This window comes from Lithobates pipiens, unplaced genomic scaffold (assembly GCF_037356315.1).
Source record: "Lithobates pipiens isolate NorthernLeopardFrog02 unplaced genomic scaffold, aLitPip1_a1.2 Scaffold_25, whole genome shotgun sequence".
In the NCBI taxonomy this organism is placed as follows: domain Eukaryota; kingdom Metazoa; phylum Chordata; class Amphibia; order Anura; family Ranidae; genus Lithobates; species Lithobates pipiens.
Window position 1 is genome coordinate 206,483,584 of NW_027507787.1, and position 27,844 is coordinate 206,511,427.

At 44.4% G+C, this 27,844-nt stretch overlaps 1 protein-coding gene across 4 annotated transcripts in view; it reads right to left on the reverse strand.

Annotated features, from left to right (window-relative positions):
• UROS (uroporphyrinogen III synthase) overlaps positions 1-27,844 on the reverse strand; it is a 77,067-nt gene that overhangs the window by 45,243 nt on the left and 3,980 nt on the right. For 3 of the 4 annotated variants that reach the window (XM_077455508.1, XM_077455505.1, XM_077455507.1), the window contains exons 2-4: positions 18,791-18,868; positions 9,770-9,853; positions 7,373-7,469 (exon numbers count right to left, since the gene is read on the reverse strand). In XM_077455508.1, the coding sequence (XP_077311634.1) occupies positions 7,373-7,469; positions 9,770-9,853; positions 18,791-18,853 (244 nt within the window). In that variant the 5' untranslated portion in view covers positions 18,854-18,868. Of the gene's footprint in view, positions 1-7,372; positions 7,470-9,769; positions 9,854-18,790; positions 18,869-18,939; positions 19,023-27,844 lie in introns of those variants that run through there. The other variant, XM_077455506.1, reaches the window with a different exon arrangement.

Consider the following 27,844-nt stretch of genomic DNA (forward strand, 5'->3'; position numbering starts at 1 on the left):
ACAAATCTAAATAGTCTCTGAAAATGTCGTTCACAAAATGCTGGAACGTAGCCGGGGCGTTACATAACCCGAAAGGCATCACTAAATATTCATAGTGTCCGAAGCGGGTACGAAAAGCTGTTTTCCACTCATCGCCTTTTCTGATACGGACGAGGTTGTAAGCCCCCCGAAGATCCAGCTTTGTAAATAGTTTAGCGGAACCCAGTCTCTGGAAAAGTTCAGGTACTAATGGCAGCGGGTAGCGATTTTTAACTGTGATTTTATTTAGTGCCCGATAGTCCACACACGGACGTAAGGATTGGTCCTTCTTCTCTACAAAGAAGATCCCAGCGCCGGCTGGGGAGGTGGAAGGTCGGATGAACCCTTTTCTAAGATTATCATCCAGGTAGGTCTTTAGAGTACTCAATTCGGATTCGGACAGTGGGAAGATCCTTCCGAACGGAATTTCTGCCCCCGGGAGCAGTTCAATAGGGCAATCATAAGGCCTATGAGGAGGGAGAGTTTCTGCGCCCTTCTTGCTGAAAACATCGAGAAACGCATGGTATTGCTCAGGTACAGCTTGTCGGGTTTCTTCATCCGCATCCAGACAGAGAAGGACTGACGAGTCCCCATTGGGAGTCGGACAACAATGCTGGTGGCAGTAGTCAGAGGGGAACTTGATCACTCCGGTGGCCCAGTTGATGTGTGGATTGTGTGCCTTCAGCCAAGGCATGCCTAGGATGATGGGGAACAGGGGAGACTGGATGACATCTAGGCAAAGGAGTTCTTGGTGAGACCCGGCGATGATGGCGGGTAGAGGACTGGTCTCCTGAATTACTGGTCCTGATTCCAAGGTAGACCCATCAGCCAGGTATACCGAGAGCCCCTTCTCTCGTGGTCTAAGAGGGATCCTGTTCATTCGGGCGAAAGACGAGTCAATAAAGCCACTGCATGCCCCGGAATCAATTACCGCGTGGGTTGAGATAGTCCTTCCTGGGAGCTGCAAGAGAACAGGAACAGCTAGATGGGAGATGTTATCTGGCAACATAGGAGACGAGACAGGTGGAACACGGAGGCACTTACGCATCTTCGCCGGGCAGGAACGAACAAAGTGCCCTGGTTCCCCGCAGTATAGGCATAGGTTATTGACCCGACGACGCTGGCGTTCTTCCGGGGTCAGGGACGGGCGTAGTAGCCCCAGCTGCATAGGCTCCGGAGCGTCCGATGTGGATGCAACTGGAACAGGCGGAGGTGGGTGACTAGGCACCCGTGGTAACATCCAAACCGGACGGGGAGTTGTGGTGGATCGTTCTTGGCGGCGCTCCCTCAAACGCCTGTCAATCTGGATAGCAATGTCAATCAGGGCCTCCAGGGTTTCAGGAACACCCACTCGTGCCAGCTCGTCTTTCAGGGCCTCGGAAAGCCCCATGCGGAACTGGTACCGCAGGGCCGCATTGTTCCAGTCCGTGTCTGCACTCCAACGTCGGAATTCAGAGGCGTAGTCTTCTACGGGTCTGCGACCTTGTTGTAGGGCATGTAGGGCTGCTTCGGCAGTGGCGGCTAGCTGGGGATCCTCATAAAGCCTGGACATTGCCCGGAAGAAAGTGTCCATGGAGTCTAGGGACGGATCCTTCTGTTCCAACAGTCGGTGTGCCCAGGCCTGGGGTTCATTGCTTAACAGGGAGATGACGAACCCCACCTTCGTTGCCTCAAGGGAGAAAGTTCTGGGCTGTAGGGCGAAGTAGAGTTCGCAGGAGTTGCGGAATGCCCTGAACTTGCTCCGGTCCCCTGTGAACCGTTCCGGGGTTGGGACCCTGGGTTCAGGTGGCAGCATCACGACTGACGGCGGGGCATGGGCCCCAGGAGCCGCTGGTGCAGAGGCGGATAGCGCCTGGATTTGTTCCTCCAGTCTGCCGTAGCCCTCTTGTAGGTTCTTAACTGCCTGTGTAAGGCCGGCCAGATGGTGGCAGAGTTCGTCCATGGGGGAGGCTCCCTGCGCAGGCTCGGACATGGCTGTCCAGTACTGTCACGTACCTGATGGTCGAGCCTGGAATGCAGGGAGCGGCCCCTCGTATCCCCTGGCTATTGAACCCCTGAAGGTGGAGACAGGTATTCAACAGTCCAGAGGGCACAAGTGCCTGGTAGACGGTATTGGTCCGGGAGGTCAGCTGGGCACAGATAACAGGCTGGTATAGCGGATGGTGCTTGACTGTCGCTGGCAGGCACAAGTGCGGGAACTGGCTGGTGAGCAGATGCTCCGTAATGCAGGAACTCAGGTAGGTAGCAGGAACAGCGGAGTCAGATACAGGCCGGGTCAGCAGGAGACGATCAGCAAGGTACAAAAGGGATGAGGCAGAAAACGTGGTCAAACAGGCAGAGGTCGTAGGCAGGCAGCAATCGATCAGAGTCAAGGAACAAGCCGGATGTCAGGAATCAGATAACAGGTTCGGATACAAACAGTACGGATCACGGACACGCTGTAGACTGGACAGCACAGATGGAAGGGAGCCAATGACTAAAGAAGGCTTCAGGGCGCCAAGCGAACGTACGACGGGTCAGCGCGCCCTCGCACGTAGACGTGCACCCGTTCGTGACCTACGTGTGCGCGTGTGCGCGTTCGTGTCGACGCAAGTGCGTTCGTTAGCTTTGACGCGCGTTGACGGGAAACGACGGACTCTCCACGACAGGTTCCGACGGGTAAGGTTTCTATGTCTAGTCGAGACGCTGGGCGATCGTGACATCAAGTCTGTCCTTTTTAATGTTTTTTGTTAACTTTTTGCCTGGGTATAGATCTATGTTTATCCCAAACATGTTGGAATCCATTTAGTGTTGACTGACTTGCTACCTCTGCTGGAACTACTACTTTTGGTAGAATACTACTTTCCCCCTCTAATTTGAGGTCATGTCTCCGTGTTCTTGATCAAGACCTCCTTCCTCCTGCTGGTGACCCCTTTAGTTTCACAGCCTAGAATTCTATTCCCTTTTCCCATTGCTTGGCCACACTGTTTGCTCATTTTGCATTCATCTGAAATAAGTACCCCCAAATCCCTTTCTTCTGTAATGATGGATAACAGTGTCTCCAATATTGTACTCATTCAAGGGAATTATTTTTCCGTAGGTGCATTATCTTAGAAAAACTGAACTGCAGTCTCCACTGCTTTGACCAATCTTTCAGCAATGCCAAATCATGTTCCATGTTACAGACACCTCCAGGGATATCAACCCTATTAGCCCTTGTACACACGGTCGGACAATCCGATGGACAATGTCCGTTAGGACCGTGTTGTCGGATAGTCCGACAGTATGTGGGCTCCATCGGACTGTTTCCGTTGGAGTATCCGACGGACCAAGTTTTCCAGCTGGGCTATACAATTTTCCGACAACATGATCCGATCGGACTTTGTCCGATCATGTGTAGAGAATTCCGATCGGACAATGCTCAGATCAAATTCCTAGACCAAAGCTATTGTCTACTAGCCTGAACGTAGTCCCGTCCTAATGAAATAACGTCATCACGTTAAGTACGATCGGATTTTCTGACAACTTTTCTGACTGTGTGTATGCAACAGTTTCGGACAAAATTCGTCGGACAAAATCCGACGGATTTGGTTGTCGGAATGTCCGACCGTGTGTACAAGGGCTTAGACGCCTTTGTGTCCTCTGCAAAAAGACATACCTTGCCCAACAAACCTTTAGTTATATGACTTACAGAGAGATTAAATACAACAGGACCCAGTACAGTGCCTTGCAGTAGACCACTAGTCTCTAGAGTCTCTGTTCTGAATGAACCCCATAATCTGCATGAAAGTTTATTCTTACAGATTGTATGTGCCAGACCAAGTGCAATTTTTTTTCATTTTAAGGTCATTACAAGAGACAAGGGAGCAAAGTTATTCACTTTGTTTTTTTCCTCTGGTAGCGAAAACTAGACCATGCTGTGGGGTTGTTGTTTTTTTTGCCTTCCTCTGGATCTGGAACTCTAGGTATGGGGATCTGTATATATATTTATTTGCTCATCGTTTCCTTTTATACCATGTACTAATGCCGGAACGAATCAATCGGACAATTCAATCGTGTGTGGGCTTCATCTGACCTTTTCTGTTGAAAAATCTGACAGACTTTAGAAATAGAACACGTTTCAAATCTTTGCGCCGGAACCAGTTCCTATCGGAAAAAACGCTCGTCTGTATGCAGGTCGGATGAACCAACGACGATGCAAGGACAGCTATTGGCTACTGGCTATTGAACTTCCTTTTTCTAGTCCCGTCGTACATCATTGCGTTAAACAATCGGAGTTTGGTGTGATAGTGTGTGGGCAAGTCCTGTTCAGCGGAACTCTGTTGAAAGGTCTGTCAGAGTTCATTCCAACGGAAAGTCTGGTCGTGTCTACGCGGCCTAACAGTTGTGCTAGATGGACTTGTGTCTTTTTCAACCTAACTTTTCAAAGTGTTTGTAACCCATAAAAAAAAAAAAAAAGGGAAGAAGAAGGATCATGTTCCTTTAACCACTTGACGACCAGCTGCTGTCATTATACGGCGGCAGGTCGGCTCGCTCCCGCAGATCACCATAGCTGTACGACGGCTGTTTTAAGAGCCATAGCAGGCATACGCTCACCCGCTATGCGGCGGGGACCCACTGTAAACACACAAATCCAGGTTCTGACAGGGGAGGAGAGACAGATCTACTGTTCCTAGTAATTAGGAACAGCGATCTGTCTCCTCCTCCAGTCATTCCCATCCCCCTCAGTAAGAAACACACCTAGGGAACACACTTATCCCCTTCTCTGCCAGTGACATTTATACAGTAATCAGTGCACGTTTATAGCATGTATAAATGTCCATGGTCAAAAAAAAGTGTCAAAGTGTCCGAAATGTCGCAGTCCCACAAAAAAAAAATAATAAATATTGCAGATTGCCAAATAAATGCCATAAATCTATCTCATATTTTGTAGACGCGATAACTATTTGCGCAAACCAATTAATATGCGTTTTTTGTGATTTTTTTTAACCGAAAATATGTAGAAGAATACATATCACCCTAAACAGTTGAAGACTTTTATTTATTATAGCAAAAAGTAAAAAATATTGTTTTTTTCAGAATTTTTGTCATTTTTTATTTATAGCGCAAAAAATAAAAACCACAGAGGTGATCAAATACCACCAAAAGAAAGCTTTATTTGTGGGGGGAAAAAAAGACGTAAATTTTGTTTGGGTACAACGTCGCACGACCGTGCAATTGTCAGTTAAAGTGACGCAGTGCCATATTGCAAAAAATGGCCTGTCATTAAGGGGGCAAATCCTTCCGGTCCTTAAGCGATTAAAGGATATTACACAGCACAGTTCTTGTGCTGTGTAATTGGCCCCTTCTATCACCTGAAATATCTGGCTGATCCTGCCTGGTTTTGCCCTCCCTCCTGTAAACTGACCACGCTTATCATGGCTGATGAGCCCTGACACCATGGTCAGTTTATGTGCCTCCATCATCCGCTGTCTCTCCAGAGGGCATTGTATGTGCTTTACAACGTGGCTTTACAACAACTTTAACTATGTAAGATCTTGAACCTAATTTACTGGCTGCATGCTTTTTCTGAAATCAGTTACTCAGAACAGGTATTATTTTAGATTTATAAATCGGAGCTCCACCCAAAAGGGTAAGCTCTGCTTGTTCGCACCCTCCACTGCCAAATTTGGCACTTTTATGGGGTGGGGGGGCAGGTACCTGGTTTTGACAGGTACCCTCTCACTCTTCCAGGTTAGATTGCTGTGGTGATCTCCGGGTATTTACGGCCCCTCCTCCTTCCCCCTGTTGTCTTCTGGAACACACACAGGTCCCAGAACACAGCGGGACCATTCAGAAAGCACAGCACGACTCGCACAAGCGAAGTAGGAAACCGGCGGTAAAGCATTCAGGCTTCACGGCCAGTTTCCCTTAGTGAATATGCTGGTGCCTGAACCTTAAGCCAAAGAATCGGCTCAGGGTGCTGACATCGCTGGATCCCTGGACAGGGAAGTGTGCTTATATTAAAAGTTAGCAGCTGCAGTATTTGTAGCTTCTGACGTTTAATTTTTTTTGCCCAGACTTGGGCTCTTCTTTAAGGGCAAAACAACCAGTAGCTCTCAAACCAGTAGTTCTATACTGTCGGGACAGAAATAAAGGTGCTTTTTTTTTTTTTCACAGGTGCAATTTCCAAGGCTGTAATATCAGCCTAGCTGTAAAAGTTTAAAATATATGTTGAATGATGTGTTAAAGTGACAGAAAGCAAAATCCTTATTTTCCAAAAATAATCTATACACATCCACTACATAATAGACCTGTAATCTATTTTCATGACATTTCATTTCATATTGTGTTTTTCCACCTCCTTGTAATGTCCTCCTTGAGCTCCTGAACCTCTCTCCCCCCCCCCCCCCTCAATTCTATTTGTTTGGAATGAGCACGCATGTTAGTTGTGGTCATGTGCACAACTCTATGCAATCTACATCCCATAGTCCATCTCAGGAGTGAGCAAAAGAAGCTGACTACATTCCTACAAACAGTGGGACCACTGAGAATGCACATAGCCACCCTCTATTACAGCGTTTCTCAAACCATGTGCCGTTGCACACTAGAATTGCAGGTGTGCCGTGGGATCATTCATGTTTTTCGCTGGGCCCTGCGGTGTGCCGTTACCACACCGCGAGACTCAGTGGCTCCGCCAGCATAGTGTTGTGTGTCACTCACTGAGCAAGTGTGCAGGCCTCACACAGACACGGTGATCTGTGCCAGCTAACCTGTGCGCAAATTGGATTGGTTGATGTTTGCCGCCACCAGACCCCGCCAATCCAGATCAAGAATATGATTAGGCTGCGGCCTGGCTACAGCATAAGGTGCCGTACCAGGCGCTTCCAGCTAATGAGGTGCTGAGCATGGCGCCCCTCAACGTGACATCATTCTCTCCTCTAGTCTCACCCACAACATAGCAGAGGAGCCCGCAGTCCATGGCTATCCCACACAGTGTGGAGCTGAAAAGGCAAGACGAGAGAAGAGATGGGGGGTGGACAGACCAGTGTGTGATTATATCAGCAGTAAATATAAGCAGCAGTCTTGTGTGATCCCTAACATTTTATATAGCAGTGATATAGAATAATATTGGGGGATCATGCAAGACTGCTACTTTTGTATATGTTATAATTTACTGCTGACCACAAATTTTTTTTAAATATTTTCAGGTGTGCCGCAAAAATTTTTAGATCTTTTTGTTGTGCCGCTAGGCAAAAATGTTTGAGAAACACTGATCTATCAGGAAGCTGGGGAATTTGGAGACTTGGAGGAGGCTGAGAACTTAGTGTAATTTTAACTCCATATTGTTAATAGCCATTATCAGCGAATTGTTCCATGGCCTTGGTACACTCACCTTCTTTGTTTGCGGATATCTGTAGACATATTGTAACAGCTTCTACTGCCCGGGGGCTTGTGAATATGAGACCCTCATACTTTTCTGGGTGGGAGAGCTTGAAACAGAGAAGTTATACCATTTAGAGAACACTCAGGAAAATTAAATTAGGAAAAATTACATATAAAGATTTCTCTAACAAGGAAAAAAACTCCCCCCCCCCCCCCCCGGAAAACTATTTACATTTTTCAAATTTATAAACAATTTATCATTTTCATTTTATTTTTTAATTCTTTTTTATAACATTTTTAACAATAGACATTTATAATGGTTCATTAAAGGTTTTTTTCTGCAAAGCATTTTGGGCTAATTATTTTAAATTTTGATTGCAATAAGACAGTCCCATCTCTGCTAGAAGATAGTGAGGAGATGTGTCCCTCTCCAGCGAGTCAGTTGTCCATTGTAAAGCCTCGCTCACACGGGGTCTACTAAAGCGTATGCCCATTGAGGGCTGTGTTTACCTGCACAATGACATACAAGTGTTCCATGCACCCTTGTGCAGGAAGTCCCATAGGTGTCAATTGGGATGCTGTGGCTGCAGTCCGATATATGTGCAGGTGTACAGCCCTGAAAGCACGCTGTCTTCATTAAGGACTGTGCCCCCACACCTGCACAGATGTCAGATTGGGAGCACTGTCTGTGCAGCCACAGCATCCCAACTGACATCAAAGGGACTGCCTGCACAGAGATGCATGGAACACTTATGTATCGCCATGCAGGTAAGCGTGTGACTCCATGGGCATATGCATTAGTATGCACTTTGTGAATGAGGCCTTAGCACAACAGCTCTAGTGCCATTGGGTGTCATTCAACTCAGTAGACTGAGGACATACTGTGAATGCAGGATATCATGACCATGCCCGAGTGGGCATCACCATTGCTCCCTTTTATTACAGTGTAATTATGAAGAAAGCGGTGCTCATGTCATTACATCCACAGCGCTCTCTCCGTCATTGAAGACTGTCCTATATTGGGGAAGAAGCAAAAAAGAACAGGACCCTGTATATAACGTGGCCAACCTGGAGAGATCTGGAAAAGGTAAGGATAGCAAAAAATAAAAATAAATAGAACGGTGTAAGAAAATGAGATGTCCCCTATCCTAAGGCTATTAGGCTGTATCCCTAGGGATTCAAACATAATCATAGTCATAATAAGAAAAAAAGGAATCCAGAAACCCAGTTTGAAAAAGTAACAAACGAAAAAGGAAAATGTATTAAAAATCTAAGTTTTAATCATTCTCATTAAGCAACATTCTATGTGGCTTTAAGCAGTTCAAGCCATTTTAATGAGAACAAAATTAGATTAAATTTGTTTTTGTTTGTTACTTTTTTTTTTGTACTGGGTTCCTAGATCTTTTTTTCTTATACTGACTGTCCTTAAAAAAAAAAAAAAGAATTAAAAGACTTTTGAAAAAAGTAGGACTTTTATTAAACAAAAAAAAAAAAAAAAAAAAGAAAAGATAAGTCCACTTTAAAACTGCCCATAGACTTTGTATAGGAGCAGCTTTCAAAGAGTGGCCCAAAGTAGAAGGATTTTGGTATTATCCACTAGGAAGGGGAATGTGGTAATGTGGTTTGTAGTTACTGTACTTTAATGATAACATAAATAAGGCTTTAGATCTGACTATAAAGTAGATCATTTTAAAATAAGCAGCTCTTGAACAAAAATAAAATATAGAAAATTAACAATTTTTCTTGCAACAGGAAAAAAAAAGAATCATTAAATTAGCTCAATGCAGGTTGTCTACCATGACCTGCTCAGGAGGAGACCCAACCAAACAAAAAAAAAAATCAAATAAATCAACATGGCAGTTGGATAAGCGAGGGCGCAATAAGAAGTCCTTTTATGTTCAATGAAAATGTATCATAATAATGGTATGGAAATTTTATATAAAAGTAGAGCCAAATGGAGTTCTTTATCAAACTGATTTTTTTGAAAATTTTACCAGCCTTACTAAACACCTCCTACCATTCGAGGGTAACTTTTATTTTTGGGTTGTGTGTTGGCCATGAATGTCAGGAAAAGTGGGAGCAGATTTTATTACTTGCCGAGACTCAAAGAAACCATATACAATTGAATTTTTAAAAATAGAAACCAATACGATTTGTATTCCAAGTGGAGAGCATGCGGTACAGCAAAATTGGACCAGAGTGGCTATTTACTCTTCTGATCTTTCGTACATGGTGACACTGTGGCCTTTATTCCTCTTTATATGGAGACCTTTGTCAATGCATCTGCTGTTACTTCGGTTGTACATCCCCCTACTAGTACACCGTAGCAGGCTTAATCCTTCAGAAGGGATATAGTGGCAGTAATAAACTAGATTAAGGTTGGTAATAGAATAAAGTAAGATTATACCTTGTCGAAGAGCTGCTCCAGTGACACAAATTGAAAGGATAACACAGGGATTAGTGTTGCTTGCAGTCCATAGGATGACAACTCCTAAGGAGGAAGATAAGTCACAGTAATGTATGCATATAAAGATTATAAGGAAAGGATCAAACTTAATTTGCTTTATGGCAATCTATACCCCGAGTGTGTAATTATTACACGGTGTATGCTGCTGACCCTGGCGCACTGATGACAATGGAAGAACTATTGGCAGGGCTGTACTTACTATAACAGCGATTTAATAATTTACTTTCCAGCCACTCTGTTCACCTGCGAAAGGCAAAAGGCCTGGAGTATCTGGTCAGACCTTGCATGGGGTTAAGGACTCATTTCCTTCCCCCATGTTACAGTGCTGGTGACTTATTCACTGCTCAGGAACCCAGCGCTAAATCATGAAAGGAAACGGAAGTGCTTTGTGCACTGGTCCAAATTAATTAGGGTGTCAGCATACCAAGACATTTGGACAATGTCGTGCTCCCACCTTTGTGGGAACAGTTTGGGGATGGCCCCTTCCTGTTCCAACATGACTGCCCACCAGTGCACAAAGCAAAGTCCATAAAGACATGGAGTCCTGACCTCAACCCGATAGAACACCTTTGGGATGAATTAGAGTAGAGACTGTGAGCCAGGCCTTCTGGTCCACATCAGTGCCTGACCTCACAAATGCTCTTCTGGAAGAACGGTCAAACATTCCCATAGACACACTCCTAAACCTTGTGGACAGCCTTCCCAGAAGAGTTGACGCTGTTATAACAGCAAAAGGTGGGCCAACTCAATATTGAACCCTACGGACTAAGCCCTTGTACACACGGTCGGACATTCCGACAACCAAATCCGTTGGATTTTGTGCATCGGATTTTGTCTGAAACTGTTGCATACACACGATCGGACAAAGTTGTCCGAAAATCCGATCTTTCAGAACGTGATGACGTTATTTCGTTATGACAGGACTACGTTCAGGCTAGTAGCCAATAGCTTTGATGTAGGAATTTGATCTGAGCATGCGTGGCACTTTGTCCGATCGGAATTCTCTACACATGATCGGATTATGTCCGATCGGAGCATTTTGTGGGAAAATTTTAGCAACAAGTTGGAAAACTTGGTCCGTCGGATACTCCGACGGAAACAGTCCGGTGGAGACCACACACAGTCGGATTATCTGACAAAACGGTCCGATCGGACACATTTCATCGGAATCTCCGACCGTTTGTACAAGGGCTAAGACTGGGATGTCATTAAAGTTCATGTGCGTGTAAAGGTAGGTGTCACAATACTTTTGACAATACAGTGTATAAAGCTGAAGTTTGGTTAAAAAACATTTTTTTCTCCACAACTTTAGTTACATAAACTTACCTGTAATAAAGTATATCCAACAATGTGTAGGCTGCTGGATTCCTAAAAATCTTCACAGCAGGGCTGACCTGTCCTCTTCTTGCTGCTGAACTTCCAGCATTGTGGAGGTTAAAGTGTTACTAAACCCACAACAGTAAAATCAGACTGTATATGCAGTAAAGCATGCTAGTGTTATACTCATCGTGGAACCTAAGGGTTTAATTGCCCGCATTGCGTATAAAGGCTGTTTGATCCTGTCTTCTCTGATCTTCCTCTTCTGGGCTGTCCACTGCCTCCAAAAAATAACCTGATATTTACAGAGCCAGGGGACAGGCTGCACATGTTCAGTTTGGTGTGTATTGCTGGAGAGTTGTTGTTTTTTTCTTGGGAGAGTGCATGTGATCAGCACAGGGCCAATCAGCACTGTTCAGACAAAGGGCCAGGGGAGAATGAAAACTCCTCCTATAAGCTTTACTAAGAACTGATAGAAGTCCCAAGGCTGCTAAACACTGCTGATGAGAAAAGGTATTTATCAGTTTATATTTACTAAAATAAATGCATTTTCATGTTCTGTGTACTATGAGAGACCAGATATAGTGACTGCAGGTTCTGGGATTAGTAACACTAACAGCTCAAAATCTCTGGGCTCAGCTACACTAAAAATGATCTAAAGGGGATATGCCCCCTCCTGCCCTCCCATTGAGAAAAGTTATTTCACCAACTACTTGCTATACCTGTAGCCAGGGGCGTTGCTAGATCTACAAAAGACCTGGGGCTAGAGCCCATAGCAACGTAGTAAAGAAAGTCATACGCTTGGGTGGACATACACATGTATATACAGTAATATACGTGTGTGTATATATCCCCAGAGAGCCCTCCCCCACTTGTATCAGGGCTATCAGAGAGCCCCCCTTACATTAGGGTCCCCAGAGAGCCTGCCCCTTGCATTAGGGTCCCCAGAGAGCCTCCCCTCCCCTTTTGGACCCCTGCAGAGACTCAGGGCTATGGGCCCCAGATTCGGGGCTATAGCCCCAAAAGCCACCCCCTAGCGACGCCACTGCCTGTAGCACGGTCTGTGAATGGAGGAACAGTCTGATCAGTCAGAGAAGGCAGGAGGGGGGCATGTCCCCATGGATAATCTTTGGAGATTTCTAATCTCCTGGAGATTCTGATCAGTTAACCCTCACAGTGCTGGATGTTCAGCAGCAAGAAGAGGACAGGGCAATCCCTACAGTGAAAATTTGTGCAGACCAGAACAGACCAAAAGGGGAGCCTGTTATTTGAGGTTACATACACTTGTAAAGCAGCTGTTACTTCAGAAAATTCTCTTGCCTCCTCTCACTTTCTACTTTTCAAAATCTCATTACATTATTGTTTTTAAATAGAAAGGTTTATATAGTCTACTTTATTTTGCATTGACTTTTGTTTTTTTGCCTTGCTACAGCCAATCTCAAACAGGGTTCATTAAAACCCTATGGTTTCTCCAGAGGGTGTTAGGGGTTCGTTGAGCAATGTCTGTTTCTGAGATGAACCAATGGTCTATAGCTTTATCATGTAGAATGGCGATCTTTCCCACTGACCACAAACAAAAGCATTCATCCCACTGACCCTTCCCACTAATCTAGCTTGATATGTAGAGATAGTCAATTTAAGCAGGGGCTCTCAGAGACCGGAAAATCATTTTAAAACTCTATTCACACCTCAGCATTTTGGAGCTGGAAGCTTGAAGCTCCAAAATGCTGGAGGGAAAAAAAAAAAATCAATTAATCTTCCCTTTAGTAAATCAACCACAAACAGTGCATTAAAGAAGTCATATTACTAAAACATTAAGTAGATAATAAAGGTATGAAGAGGCCCAAATTAAATAAAAAAAGTTCTGGAGCTTTTTTTGCAGCTTGAATCGCCAGATTTGAGCATTTTTGCCAAGTTTTTATTCACATAGAAATGAATATAAACACATGCCATTTACATGTTTTTGTGCGCATTTGCGTGTGCGATTTTCTGCTCACATTAAAAATTGTAAAACATAAAATAGCAGTAACATATGAATAAATAAATGTAAACTAAATTCTAAATAACTAAAAATCATCATAAATAAATAAAATAAATGAATATGCAATAATACATAAAATGAAATTAACCTCTAATCTCAACAAAAATGTTATAAATAATGATAATAATAAACACCCAAACCTGAACAAAGAAATAAATAATGGTAATTTATTTATTTATTGTTAGGGTGTTTAGTTATTATTTTATTTAACTTTTTTAAGGGTTAGGAGTTAAGGTTAAGGGTTATTTTTTTTTTATTTACTATTACTTAGTATTCATTTATTAAATGTATTTATGATTATTTTTATTTGTGTATTTATGTTAAAAAAATGTTGATCATTTATTATTAAAAAATAACCCTATGTGAGGAAGCTAGTTCAGCTAATACCAATTCTCATACAGCTAATGTGAATTCCCATACAGCTAATTCTTGTGCATGTGAACCAGCACATAGACAAACTCAGGCTAATATCCAGTGTGCACTGACACGTAGGCACCTCCTGACCACCCTGTTGTCTTACTGTGTATGACCCCGGCTCACTTTGACTACGTCCCCTGTGGCAGTCACCTGCTATCAAGCTACTGGCACCCGTGCTTTTTTGAGCCATTGTCACCACATTCAGGGGTGCTTGGACCAGAGCCGCAAGGGATGCCCTCTCGCCAACGCGGCTTTCAACCAAGGTACGTGACACCCTAACCCCTAATACTAACCCAACCTTAACTCTAACCCTTTAACCTAGCAAATAAATTAAATTAATTAATATTTAAAAAAGAAATAAAAGCTAAGTGAAAAGCTAAAAAGCTGAAATACCTAGCAACAAACGATGCAACATGTGATCGTTTTCTCTATTGGCATATAAAAAAATGGCAAAGCTCAAAAACGTGCGCAAGTCACGCATAAAAACACATGAAAAAATGTCTCAGGTGTAAATGCACCCTGATGGTAAAAAGCTTAAATTCCTACTCTGCTTTTCTCTTTTCCTCTGCAATCTTCTTGAGTGCCTTAAAATAGAAGTACAGGGAGTACTCCTACTTACGAATGGCAGGTGGCGCCGGTGGGCACATCAGAAAACAACGTTGGAAAACAGCGGAAAACATGGGAAACGCCGCTCTGCGCATGCACGTCCAGATCACGAACAAATCCAACTTCAGAACAAACGGGCAGTCCCTAACCTGTTCGTAACTCTGGGACTGCCTGTATTGTTTTTATTTTTTCAGAATTATACTTGCCTAGGTGTCCCATCTGTTCCCTGGCGCCTCTAACACTGAGAACCGAGCGATCAAACACTGTTGATCGCCCGGTTCTCACAGATCCGGTAGCAGAGAGCTGGTGACTGTTGGTCACAGCTCTCTGCTCTGCAGACAGGCTGAGCCAGGTGTCAGTCCAGGGATCTGGAGAATCCGAACTCTAAGGTCGTGATGACGCAGAGCCTGGACACACCTTCTGTGATGTCAGCAATGAGCGGACTTCAGCCTGCTCTCTGCTGAAAACGGATCACAGGAGTGCAAAATGAACTGCACTGCTGTGATTTATAGGAGGAGTACAGCCAAAATGCATGCAATAAAATGCAGAATGACACAAAGCAGGTCAAACGCAGATGGGAAGCTGCTCTGCACAGGACCTGGAACATTGTGGTTATCACTGTAGTAGCGCCAACTTCTACAAGTGATTATAATTTTTCGCCAGGGCCCATCAGGTATTAGGCAGGGGCATACATACAGTCGTAGGGGTTGTATTTGTGACCCGGCCCTATGCTCCAGGGGGCCCATGTGACCCCTGTACATCTGGATAACAGGAGGCAGTGAGGCGGCAATTGTACCGATCACTGACTCTGTTCATTCATAACTGAGGCCCTGTAAACTGTGATTACTATGCTTCAATTTATGAATGGACGGGAAGCTCTGTACAGAGCTATTCCTGGCCAGTCATTCTGTACAGCTGTGTCTTCAATCTTCTTTCTCTGTCTCAAAGGTGAAACATCAGAGGTCTGTTTAGACCCCTGATATTTTACCAAAGTACCCCAACAGGACTCCTAAAAAAGTTGTAAAAAAACACATTTGTAGAGTAATTAAATAGGCCTTTATCGGTCCGATAAAGGCAGCATCAGGCGACTGTCAGTTCATACCCATGGGTTGCAACAAAATAGAATATAAAATAAAATAAATATACAGCATATAAAATAAATCTTGACCAAAAAGATGCGTTTCATCTGGGAGAATACAGCTGCCCTTCAGGCCTGAGAAAATATGGATTATGTTATTAAATATCTCTTTTCCCCTCTGACTTGCTGCAACCAGACCAGTAATTAATTGCACATAAATTAACACACAGACTTCAGGAGCCAGTCAGCCCAATCTATATGGCAGCAGGAACTGCAGCAGGAAGGAAACATGATGTGCTTCCCTAAAAGTGGTTGTAAAGGCAGATGCAGCCCCCCTCATACTTACCTGAGCCCCATCTTGATCTAGAGAAGTTGCACCAGAGACCCGTCTGTCTGGGATTCTCCCTCCTGATTGGCTGAGACACAGCAGCAGGCACCAATTTCAAAGTCAGTGAGCCAATGAGGAGAGAGAGAGGTTCGGGGCTGAGCCACACAGAGCAGTGACTCGTCTTGTGGCTTGCTGTGGGGGCACTCAACAGGAGGGAGGGGCCAGGAGCACCAAAGAGGGACCTGAGAAGAGGAGGATCTGGGCTGCTCTGTGCAAAACCACTGCACAAAGCAGGCAAATATAACATGCTTATTATAAAAAAAAAAAAAAAAAATATGAGACATTAATATCACTTTAAAAAAAAGTCTGTGCCAATTTTTTAGGCTTGTTGTATTCCAGTGTGCTGGGGTTTGTTTAATATGGTGGAGAAGCAGAGGTGAAAGGGTGGGTGACTGTTCCACCAGCTTGGTTTCTGTGGTGATTATTGCAACCTCTGGCAACATTACACATCCTATTAAAATTGTGGATTATACCAAAACTGGTCATACATTAGTAGATCTTCAAACATTCCTACGATTCGAACCTTCATACAAAAATTCTCAGTACATTTGAAGACTTGATGGATGTCGTTCAAAAGTACTTCAGATTTTTACCGATTTTAACAATTGACTATTGGGATGAAAGTAGTTTCCCGAATAAAAACCACATGCATGGTTAGAAATTCAAGAAAAGAAAATGACATCCTGCTCCTATAAATTTTCTTGTCACTGCGGTAGAAAAATGGAATGTAGAGTTAACCCCACTACCGATTATAAAATCAAATAAACGTTTCTAAAACAAAAACATTTTTTTAAACAAAATTACTTGTGCAGGGGTCTACAAACTTTTCAAACAGAGCCAGTTTACTGTCCTTTGGACTATAGGGGTGCTGGATTGTGACCAGTGGGTGTAGAAAATATCCCATGCACAGCATCAGTGAGAATAAACATTGCCTCTGGGTTGGTGGTCAGTAGGAGGAGTGGAGCCCCATCATTGGTGTCAGTGGGAGGAACAGTGCCCCATCGTTGGTGTCAGTGGAAGGAACAGTGCCCCATCGTTGGTGTCAGCGGAAGGAACAGTGCCCCATCGTTGGTGTCAGTGGAAGGAACAGTGCCCCATCGTTGGTGTCAGCGGAAGGAACAGTGCCCCATCGTTGGTGTCAGTGGAAGGAACAGTGCCCCATCGTTGGTGTCAGTGGAAGGAACAGTGCCCCATCATTGGTGTCAGTGGAAGGAACAGTGCCCCATCTTTGATGTCATTGGAAGGAACAGTGCCCCATCTTTGATGTCATTGGAAGGAACAGTGCCCCATCGTTGGTGTCAGTGGAAGGAACAGTGCCCCATCGTTGGTGTCAGCGGAAGGAACAGTGCCCCATCGTTGGTGTCAGTGGAAGGAACAGTGCCCCATCGTTGGTGTCAGCGGAAGGAACAGTGCCCCATCGTTGGTGTCAGTGGAAGGAACAGTGCCCCATCTTTGATGTCATTGGAAGGAACAGTGCCCCATCGTTGGTGTCAGGGGAAGGAACAGTGCCCCATCTTTGATGTCATTGGAAGGAACAGTGCCCCATCTTTGGTGTCATTGGAAGGAACAGTGCCCCATCGTTGGTGTCAGTGCAAGGAACAGTGCCCCATCGTTGGTGTCAGTGCAAGGAACAGTGCCCCATCGTTGGTGTCAGTGCAAGGAACAGTGCCCCATCGTTGGTGTCAGTGCAAGGAACAGTGCCCCATCGTTGGTGTCAGTGCAAGGAACAGTGCCCCATCGTTGGTGTCAGTGCAAGGAACAGTGCCCCATCGTTGGTGTCAGTGCAAGGAACAGTGCCCCATCGTTGGTGTCAGTGCAAGGAACAGTGCCCCATCGTTGGTGTCAGTGCAAGGAACAGTGCCCCATCGTTGGTGTCAGTGCAAGGAACAGTGCCCCATCGTTGGTGTCAGTGCAAGGAACAGTGCCCCATCGTTGGTGTCAGTGCAAGGAACAGTGCCCCATCGTTGGTGTCAGTGCAAGGAACAGTGCCCCATCGTTGGTGTCAGTGCAAGGAACAGTGCCCCATCGTTGGTGTCAGTGCAAGGAACAGTGCCCCATCGTTGGTGTCAGTGCAAGGAACAGTGCCCCATCGTTGGTGTCAGTGCAAGGAACAGTGCCCCATCGTTGGTGTCAGTGCAAGGAACAGTGCCCCATCGTTGGTGTCAGTGCAAGGAACAGTGCCCCATCGTTGGTGTCAGTGCAAGGAACAGTGCCCCATCGTTGGTGTCAGTGCAAGGAACAGTGCCCCATCGTTGGTGTCAGTGGAAGGAACAGTGCCCCATCGTTGGTGTCAGTGGAAGGAATACATAGCTCCCAACTGTCCCTGATTTCGAGGGACCGTCTTTGATACAAAGTCCCTCTGTCCCCCTTTCCTCCTCATCTGTCCCTCATTTTGATATGATCTGTATAGTTGTATATAAAATGCACTTTTTATCCTTCAAAATGTGTTTCCCAGTGCTAAACCTTTCATCCAAAAATTCTAAATTGCTGCATTTGTAAATTTGAAAAGTCAATATAAAGGAATAGCAGTGGTAAAAAAAAAAAAAAAAAAAAAAACCCTTGTGGATTTAAATAACCTTTTTTTTTGGTTAATTCTCCTTTAAGGGGGTGTGATGGGGGCATGCCTACATACGTTTGCTAGTTGGTGTCCCTCATTCCCAGAATGTTGGAAGGTATTGGAATAGTGCCCCGTTGTTGGTGTCAGTGGAAGGAATAGTCCCCCGTTGTTGGTGTCAGTGGAAGGAATAGTCCCCCGTTGTTGGTGTCAGTGGAAGGAATAGTCCCCCGTTGTTGGTGTCAGTGGAAGGACTAGTCCCCCGTTGTTGGTGTCAGTGGAAGGAATAGTCCCCCGTTGTTGGTGTCAGTGGAAGGAATAGTGCCCAATCACTGATATAAGTGGGAGGATTAGTGCCTATTATTGGTGTCAGTGGAATGAATTATGCCCCACTGCTGGTGTCAGTGGAAGGAATAGTGCCCACTTGGTGTCAGTGGAAGGAATAGTGCCCAAAGGGTCGGATAAAGGCTAGCAAAGGGCTGCAGTCTGGAGAACACTGCACTAGTGAATAGCAGCTTAAGTACAGGCAAGTGAAGAAACATCTTGTGTTTTCTGCTCACCTCGACGTAGAGGTCCGAACCTTGGTCACCAGATTTTGGCTCTTTCAGTAACAAAACCTTCATTGCACCGGAGGAGTCCTGAAATCAACGGAGAAGAGTTATAACAGCCTGCACCACGTGAGGATATAAAACAATGTATAACTACATACAGGCGGTTGCTGAGGTCCTGATGAGTAAGGAGAACTGTCTGACCACCAGTGATAAGACACAGTGCTGCGTTCTTCAGATTAAACACCAAGTTCTCAGTGGGGGTCACACACAGACATACAACTAAATTACTGACAAATGGAACACTACAAAGCCAGACAAAATATTATTTTTTTTGTACACATTATTGGCTGTCTAGTCCTTACAAAACCTCTATAAAAAAACTTTCACTAAAAGGATGAGTACATTTTTCCTCCACATTTTTGAAAAGCATGGCATTTTTTATTTTTTTTTATTTAGTCTTTTAAAGAAAAACTCATCTATTGTTAATTTGATATCATTATTATTAAAACAGAAGTAAACTGCATAAGAACGATGGGAACCTCAGGAGATTTTGGTGTTTAACAAAAGGGAAATAGGTCATTTCTTTGTGTAAATATTGGCTGACACTAGATGGCGCTGATAATCGTAGTACCTGTAAATAAGTGTTTATTTCTCAGGATCATCGGCTTCATGTAGTGGTCATAGTGCAGTATTTTCCTAATACAGCCTATTCTTATGATTGAAGAACATCTGACCTAGAGAAAAATTAGCCTAGTAACATTTGATTTTACTCGCTTTTGCAGAGAATGAACGTGCATGCAGTTTTGCAGGACAAAAATATCCCTGTGAAACCCAGAGGGCTTCATTTACTATAAAGTTTACCTGCATTACAAAAATGCAGTCCACTTTATATCATCTGTCCCCAAGACCAAAATAAAAAGACATTTATCACTAGTAACAGGATTTTCAGTGGCCGATGCAGAATTCCTCACTTGCAAGCAGTGCCATTCAGTTTTACACCCCATTTACACTTGTGCGACTTGTTGTGCAACATTGGACATCAAAGTCACATGACAAGTCATACCCCATATTTTCCAATGATAACTATTCATACATGTGCGACTTAGGGCACTTTCACACTGGGGCGGGCGGCCAGGCGTCAACGGTAAAATCGCTTTTCGGGCGCTAGTGGGGCACTTTTAATCCCCCGCTAACTGGCGAAAAAGGGATAAAAGCGCCCGCAAAGTGCCGCTGCCCATTGATTTCAAGGGGCAGGGGTGCTTTAGGAGCGGTGTATACAACCCTCCTAAAACTCCTCAAAGAATCTGCTTGCAGGACTTTTCTTTAGCGTCCTGCCAGCGCACCGCCCCAGTGTGAAAGCACTCGGGGCTTTCACACTGGAGTGACAGGAAAGGCACTTTACAAGCAACTCAATGTGAAAGTAGCCTTAAAGTTGAAGTAACTTAAAACTAGTTCATGCACTACGTTTTTTCAACTTTCATGCAACTTGAGGGCCATAGACTTCAATGTTAAAGTGATATTAAAGTGATTGTAAAGTTTCGTTTTTTTTTTTAAATAAAAATAACTAACATGTTATACTTACCTGCTTTGAACAGTTGGTTTTGCACAGAACAGGCCAGATCCTCCACTTCTCAAATCCGTCTTCTGTTCTCCTGGCCCCTTCCTCCTGGCGAGTGCCCCCACAGCAAGCAGCTTGCTATGGGGGCACCTGAGTCGAGTCACAGCTCCCTGTGTCCATTCAGACACTGAGCTGTGGCCAGGCCCCACCCCCTTTCTTTCCTCATTGACTACCTGACTTTTGACAGCAGCGGGAGCCAATGGCGCCGCTGATGCGTCTCAGCCAATCAGGGGGGAGAGTCCCGGGACAGCCGATGGACATAATTGGATAGAGATGGGGCTCAGGTAAGTATTAGGGGTGCTGCTGCACACAGAAGGCTTTTTTTTTTATCTTAAAGGGGTTGTAAAGGTTAGTGTTTTTTTCATCCTATACATTGAGGTGAAAAAACACCTGTCAGTGACCGGCCTGCAGCAACCCCTGCCCCCCCCCCCCCCCCGGGTTTTACTTTCCTGAACCCTCAAACTTGTCCCACGGGGACGCGCCGTCTCTCTGCTAGGGGGTTCTCGGCTGTTGATTGGATAGTCCCATGATTAAGTCCTATGACGAAACATGTCGGGAGCGTGGCTATCTGGCAACTATCTTTGATACACTGAGCACTGCAACCGAGGCGGAAGGAGGTGTCTAACACGAGGAACAGAACTGGGAGATTGTGGCGCTGTGTTTAAACTGTGAGCTCCGCTGTGAGGTACCCAACAGCAGAAGGAAGGGTGAGAGACAGTATCTGTGCTACTAATCTAACCAGTATCCACTGTGACCACCAATGCCTTGGAGTAGAGTGCGCTGTTACTGAGGAGTGGAGTGATTTTGAAGTGCTTTCGTTCAAGCTGTGTCCATGTGAGTGCATTAACTACTTAATAACCGCCCTATAGCCAAATGACGGCTACAGGGCGGTTTCTTAACTCTGGGAGGCCATCATATGACGTCCTCCCAGAATTCCGCTCTCGCGCGCCCCCTGGGGCGCGCACTCGAGAGCATCCGTGACCGCTGGGTCCACAGGACCCAGCGCATCACGGATCACGGTAAACGGCCGTTCATATCGGCCGTTTACCACGTGATCGCTCCGTCAAATGACTGATCACTTGTAAACAAACCGGCGTCATGTTATGATGCCGGTTCCTCCCTTCCCCTCTCTGTACCGATCGGAACAGCGGAGGGGGAACAGATCGGTGTCAGCAGCGATGTGGGCTGCATCTGCAGTGCCCACATCGCTGCTCACTGAAAATTAACCCCTGAATTCCCTGCAAATACTCTGCAATACCCTGCCATTACTCTGCATTACTCTGCAATACCCTGAAATACTCTGCAATACCCTGAAATACCCTGAAATACCCTGAAATACCCTGCAATACCCTGAAATACCCTGAAATACCCTGCAACACCCTGCAACACCCTGCAACACCCTGCAACACCCTGCAACACCCTGCAACACCCTGCAACACCCTGCAACACCCTGCAACACCCTGCAACACCCTGCAACACCCTGCAACACCCTGCAACACTCTGCAACACCCTGCAATACCCTGCATTACTCTGCAACACCCTGCAATACCCTGCATTACTCTGCAATACCCTGCAATACCCTGCAATACTCTGCAATACTCTGCAATACTCTGCAATACCCTGCAATACCCTGCAATACCCTGCAATACCCTGCAATACTCTGCATTACTCTGCATTACTCTGCATTACTCTGCATTACTCTGCATTACTCTGCAATACCCTGCAACGCTCTGCAACACCCGCCAATACCCTGCAACACTCTGCAATGCTCTGCAACACCCACAAATACCCTGCAACACTCTGCAATGCTCTGCAACACCCGCCAATACCGTGCAACACTCTGCAATGCTCTGCAACACCCTCCAATATCCTGCAATGCTCTGCAACGCCATACTCTGAGATACCCAGCCATACTCTGAGATACCCAGCCATAGTCGGTGATACCCTGCAATACCCAGCCATAGACACCCCCCCTCCCACCGCCCTCCGGTGCTTCTATCGACTCGCCAATACGATCAAATCCAGAATCTTTTTTTTTTTTTCAGGCTTCCCAGTTTACAGATGAGATGCGGGGTCTTATTGACCCCATATCTCACTGTAAAGAGGACCTGTCATGCCATATTCCTATTACAAGGGATGTTTACATTCCTTGTAATAGGAATAAAAGTGATCAAAAAATTTATTTTTGGGGAAAAAAAATGTCAAACTAAAATAAATAAAGTAAAATGAACAATAAAATATATATATTTTTTTTAAAGCGCCCCTGTCCCCATGTGCTCGCATGCAGAAGCGAACCTATACGTAAGTCCCGCCCACATATGAAAACGGTGTTCAAACCACACATGTGAGGTATCGCTGCGAACGTTAGAGCGAGAGCAATAATTCTATCCCTAGACCTCCTCTGTAACTCAAAACATATAACCAGTAAAAAAAAATTCAATCGTCGCCTATGGGAATTTTTAAGTAGCGACGTTTGGCGCCATTCCACGAGCCTGTGCAATTTTGAAGAGTGACATGTTAGGTATCGATTTACTCGGTGTAACTTCATCTTTCACATTATGCAAAAATTGGGCTAACTTTACTGTGTTTTTTTTTAAGCACAAAACTGTTTTTTTTTCCAAAAAAAAAGCATTCGAAAAATTGTTGCGCAAATACCGTGCAAGATAAAAAGTTGCAACGACCACCATTGTATTCTCCAGGGTGTTTGCTAAAAAAACATATATAATGTTTTGGGATTCTATGTAATTTTCTAGCAAATAAATGATGATTTTTACATGTAGGAGAGAAATGTCAGAATTGTCCTGGGTGCTCCAGAATGCCTGATGGCGCTCCCTGCATGTTGGGCCTCTGTATGTGGCCACACTGTGTAAAAGTCTCACACATGTGGTATTGCCGTACTCGGGAGTAATAGCAGAATGTGTTTTGGGGTGTAATTTGTGGTATGCATATGCTGTGTGAGAAATAAACTGATAATATTACAATTTTGTGAAAAAAAAAAAAAGTAAAAAAAATCTTGATTTTGCAAAGAATTGTGGGAAAAAATGACAACTTCAAAAAACTCATCATGCCTCTTACTAAATACCTTGGAATGTCTTCTTTCCAAAAAGGGGTCATTTGGGGGGTATTTGTACTTTTCTGGCATGTTAGGGTCTCAAGAATTGAAATAGGCCGTCAGTCCTTCAGGTGTGATCAATTTTCAGATATTGGCACCATAGCTTGTGGACTCTATAACTTTCACAAAGACCAAATAATATCCACCAATTTGTACTTATTTTTACCAAAGATATGTAGTGGTATAAAATTTGGCCAAAATTTATGAAGAAAAAATTACTAATCTGCTAAATTTTATAACAGAAACGAAGAAAAATTCATTTTTTTACAGAATTTTCTGTATTTTATCTTTTATAGCACAAAAAATAAAAAACCCAGCGGTGATTAAATACCACCAAAAGAAAGCTCCATTTGTGTGAAAAAAAGGACAAAAATTTCATATAGGTCCAGTGTTGCATGACTGAGTAATTGTCATTCAAAATGTGAGAGCACCGAAAGCTGAAAATTGGTCTGGTTATTAAGGGTGTTTAAGTGCCCAGTGGTCAAGTGGTTAATGAGTGGATTTTAATTTTGGAATTAAAGATTTTTTACAGTGTTGCACTATGGGAGGTCTCTGTTTTTCTTTCTGAGGTACTTTGAGGGGTAGCTCTATTGAAGCCTTAAAGGAGAATATACATTGTGTGCTGAATATCTGCTGTCATCGTTTGAGAGACCTAACGCCCATCTAGCTTGGCACGAGAGTGCTGGGCGCCGTAGCTGGTGAGTGCTCCAACGAGGGGGGTCACGGACACTGATGGCGTGTGTGGTGAAGGCTATACCATTACTATATGGACACTGATAAGATTTGCACATGAAAAGGATTTTCAGATTTTTTTCCTATGGACTATTGTTTTTGTTTTAAAGGATATAAACACTTGCATTGTATTATTATTTTGAGATTATCACATTGAGTTTGTTATTCACAAATCTATATTTTCTTATATCTGGTTCTAGATATGTTTTCGTCAGAAACACAAATTATTGTTTGAGGGGTAACTTTAATGTGATTATATTTTTTACACTAATTTAGCGCTACAAGGTGATATTTTATGGTTATTTGGATGGGCAGATTTATATTCACCTTCTTATTTATTTATGGATAGATTGATAGCAGCACCACCATTGACTCCCGCTGCTGTCAATCAAATCCAATGACACCACCAGGGGGCGGGGCCAAGTCCTGCATTTAGCGTCTATTGAATGCTGGACTGAGGAGTGCACCCGCAAAGTAACCCACTAGGAGAGCGCTTTTCCCAGGGGGTTATCTGAAGCTTTAGTATAACTTTAATTAACCACTTGCCGACCAGCGCACGACGATGTACGTCGACAGAATGGCACGGGCAGGCAAATGGGCGTACATGTACGTCCCTTTAAATTTGCCGCCCTGCCATCGGGAGCGCGCCGCCGGCGGCGCGCTCCCGCGCTGGTCGGGACACCCGTGAGTCCGGTCGCGGGACCCGCGGACTCGATCGCCGCGGGCATCCCCGCGATCATATCACGGAGCGGCCGAATGGAGAAGTGCTGTTGTAAACAATATTTCTCCATTCTGCCTAGGAACTAGTGACGCTGATCTCTGCTCCATGTGATTGGAGCAGAGATCAGTGTTCACTAAATGAAAGCCCAACCCCCCCACAGTTAGTAACACACCCCTAGGAACACTTAACCCCTACACTGCCACCCACTGGTTAACCCCTTCACTGCCAGTGTCATTTACACAGGAATCACTGCATTTATATAGCAGTGATTACTGTATAAATGACAATGGTCCCAAAAATGTGTCAAAAATGTCCGATGGGTCCCCCACAATGTCGCAGTCACAATAAAAATTGCTGATCACCGCCATTACTAGTAAAAAAAAAATAATAAAAAATTATTAATAAAAATGCTATAAAACTATCCCTATTTTGTAAACGCTATAACTTTTGCGCAAACCAATCAATAATCGTTTATTGCGATTTTTTTTCCAAAAATATGTAGAAGAATACGTATCGGCCTAAACTGAGGGGAAAAAATGTTTTTTTATATATTTTTGGGGGATATTTATTATAACAAAAAGTAAAAAATAATGCGTTTTTTTCAAAATTGTCGCTCTATTTTTGTTTATAGCGCAAAAAATAAAAACCGCAGGGGTGATCAAATACCACCAAAAGAAAGCTCTATTTGTGGGAAAAAAAGGACGTCAATTTCGTTTGGGAACCACGTCGCACGACCGCGCAATTGTCAGTTAAAACGACGCAGTGCCGAATCGCAAAAAGTGGTCTGGTCTTTGACCAGCAAATTGGTCCGGTCTGAAAGTGGTTAAGATAAACAAAACCTTCTGCCTTTACAACCACTTTAAAAAGTCTTGTTTATTTTTATTTTTTTAAATAACAAACGTGTCATACTTACCTGCTCTGTGTAGTGGTTTTGCACAGGGCAGCCCGGATCCTCCTCTTCTCTGGCCCCTCGCAAGCAGCTCGCTATGGAGCACCTGAGCCGTCCATTCAGAGATGCAGCCACGGCTTGGCTCCGCGACCCTCACTCTCTTCGCTGGTTCACTGACCTTGATTGACAACAGCGGGAGTCAATGGTGTCCGCTGCTGTGTCTCAGCCATATGCGTTCGCAGAGAGAGTGCAGGTGTGCCTGGGCACACTCTAATTACTACATGCAGTGCCAGTCCCCTACTGCCCAGGCATTACTGCTGGCATCCCGCCTCTCCTCTCACCCCATCTGCTGCGGGGGGATGTTTCAGGACGGAGAGTGGGGAAATGGGCTAGTAAATGTGTAATTTACCAGCGCTTTCCTTTTCTAAATGAACACAGCAAACACACTCACTGTGTTCATTCATAGCTGAAGCATAGTAAACCATGTTTACTATGCTTCCATTTGTGAATAAACAGGAAGCCGCTCAGCACAGAGAACTTCCCATTCATTCACTGTCCTGAAAAGCATGTGTGTTTGAGATTTGGGGCGCACACCCTAATGCTATAGGCTGCACACACCTATGGTCTCAGCCAAACAGAAGGGAGAGTCCTGGACAGCCAAGGCTTTTGTGCAACATCGTTGGTTATAGAGGAGGCTCAGGTAAGTATTAGTGAGGCTGAAGGGGGCTGCTGCACACTGAAGGTTTTTTTTTATCTTAATGCATTAAAATAAAATAAAAACGTCTGCCTTTAGAACCACTTTAACCCTCAAAAGTAGCACGAAAGGCATACCTGAATATTTTATATGCAATAGTGGTGTAACCATGGGTCTGACTTTGTAGAGGGACAAAAACTCACATCCAAGTCGCACCCATCCAAAATTGTGTCAATGTTACACTCGTGCAACTTTGGGAGCTATACAAGTGTGATTGGAGCTTCAAGATAATAGAGATACCACAGGAAGTGAGAGAAAATGTCTCCAAAGTGAGGAGAAAATCTCCACTTAGAAAGTTGCCATGAGAATATGTAGATATATAACCAACTCATCTTACATTTCTGGGGCAAATACTAAATGTCGGATTACCCATCACTTCCCTACACCTCCAGACTGACATCCATCTACCAAGTGAGAGCTTCACAGACACACAGAAATCAAAGCGATTGTCTTACCACTTGCTGACCGCGTAACGTACATGTACTGAGGCAAAGTGGCTCTATTGTGCGAAATCACATACCTGCACTTCATTTTGAGCAATAGCCTCTAGGGCAGGGGTAGGGAACCTTGGCTCTCCAGCTGTTTTGAAACTACAACTCCCATGAGACTTTGCAAGACCCTAGCATGACTGCTAGAGGCAGAGGCATGATGGGATTTGTATTTTCAAAACAGCTGGAGAGCCAAGGTTCCCTACCCCTGCTCTAGGGGAAGCCCCCGGAGACCCAATCGCGTGCTGGTTGAACAGAGGTGGAGCCAATCAGCGGGTCCCTATTTATGCTGGCCACCCGCAATCGTTCCCGAGAGAGGCAGATTGATGGTTTCCCCATGTAAACAAGACAGATCGCCATTCTGACAGGGGAGAAGATGGAGATTTTGTGTTTCTGCTAAGGAGGAAGACGGATCTCTGTCTTCCCCCAGTCATAGTAACCCCCCCCCACAGTTAGCATGCCCCCCCCCATAGGGACACATTTAATCCTTTGATCGCCCCTGATGTTAACCCCTTCCTTATCAATGTCGTTAGTATAGCAACAGTGCATATTTTTTTAGCACTGATCACAGTATTAGTGTCACTGGTCCCCAAAAGTGTGTCAGTTAGGTGTCCAATTTGTCTGCCGCAATGTTGCAGTCCTGCTATAAGTCGCTTATTGCCTCCATTACTAGTAAAAAAATAAAAAAATAAAAAATTCCATAAAAATATCCCATGGTTTGTAGATGCTATAACTTTTGCACAAACCAA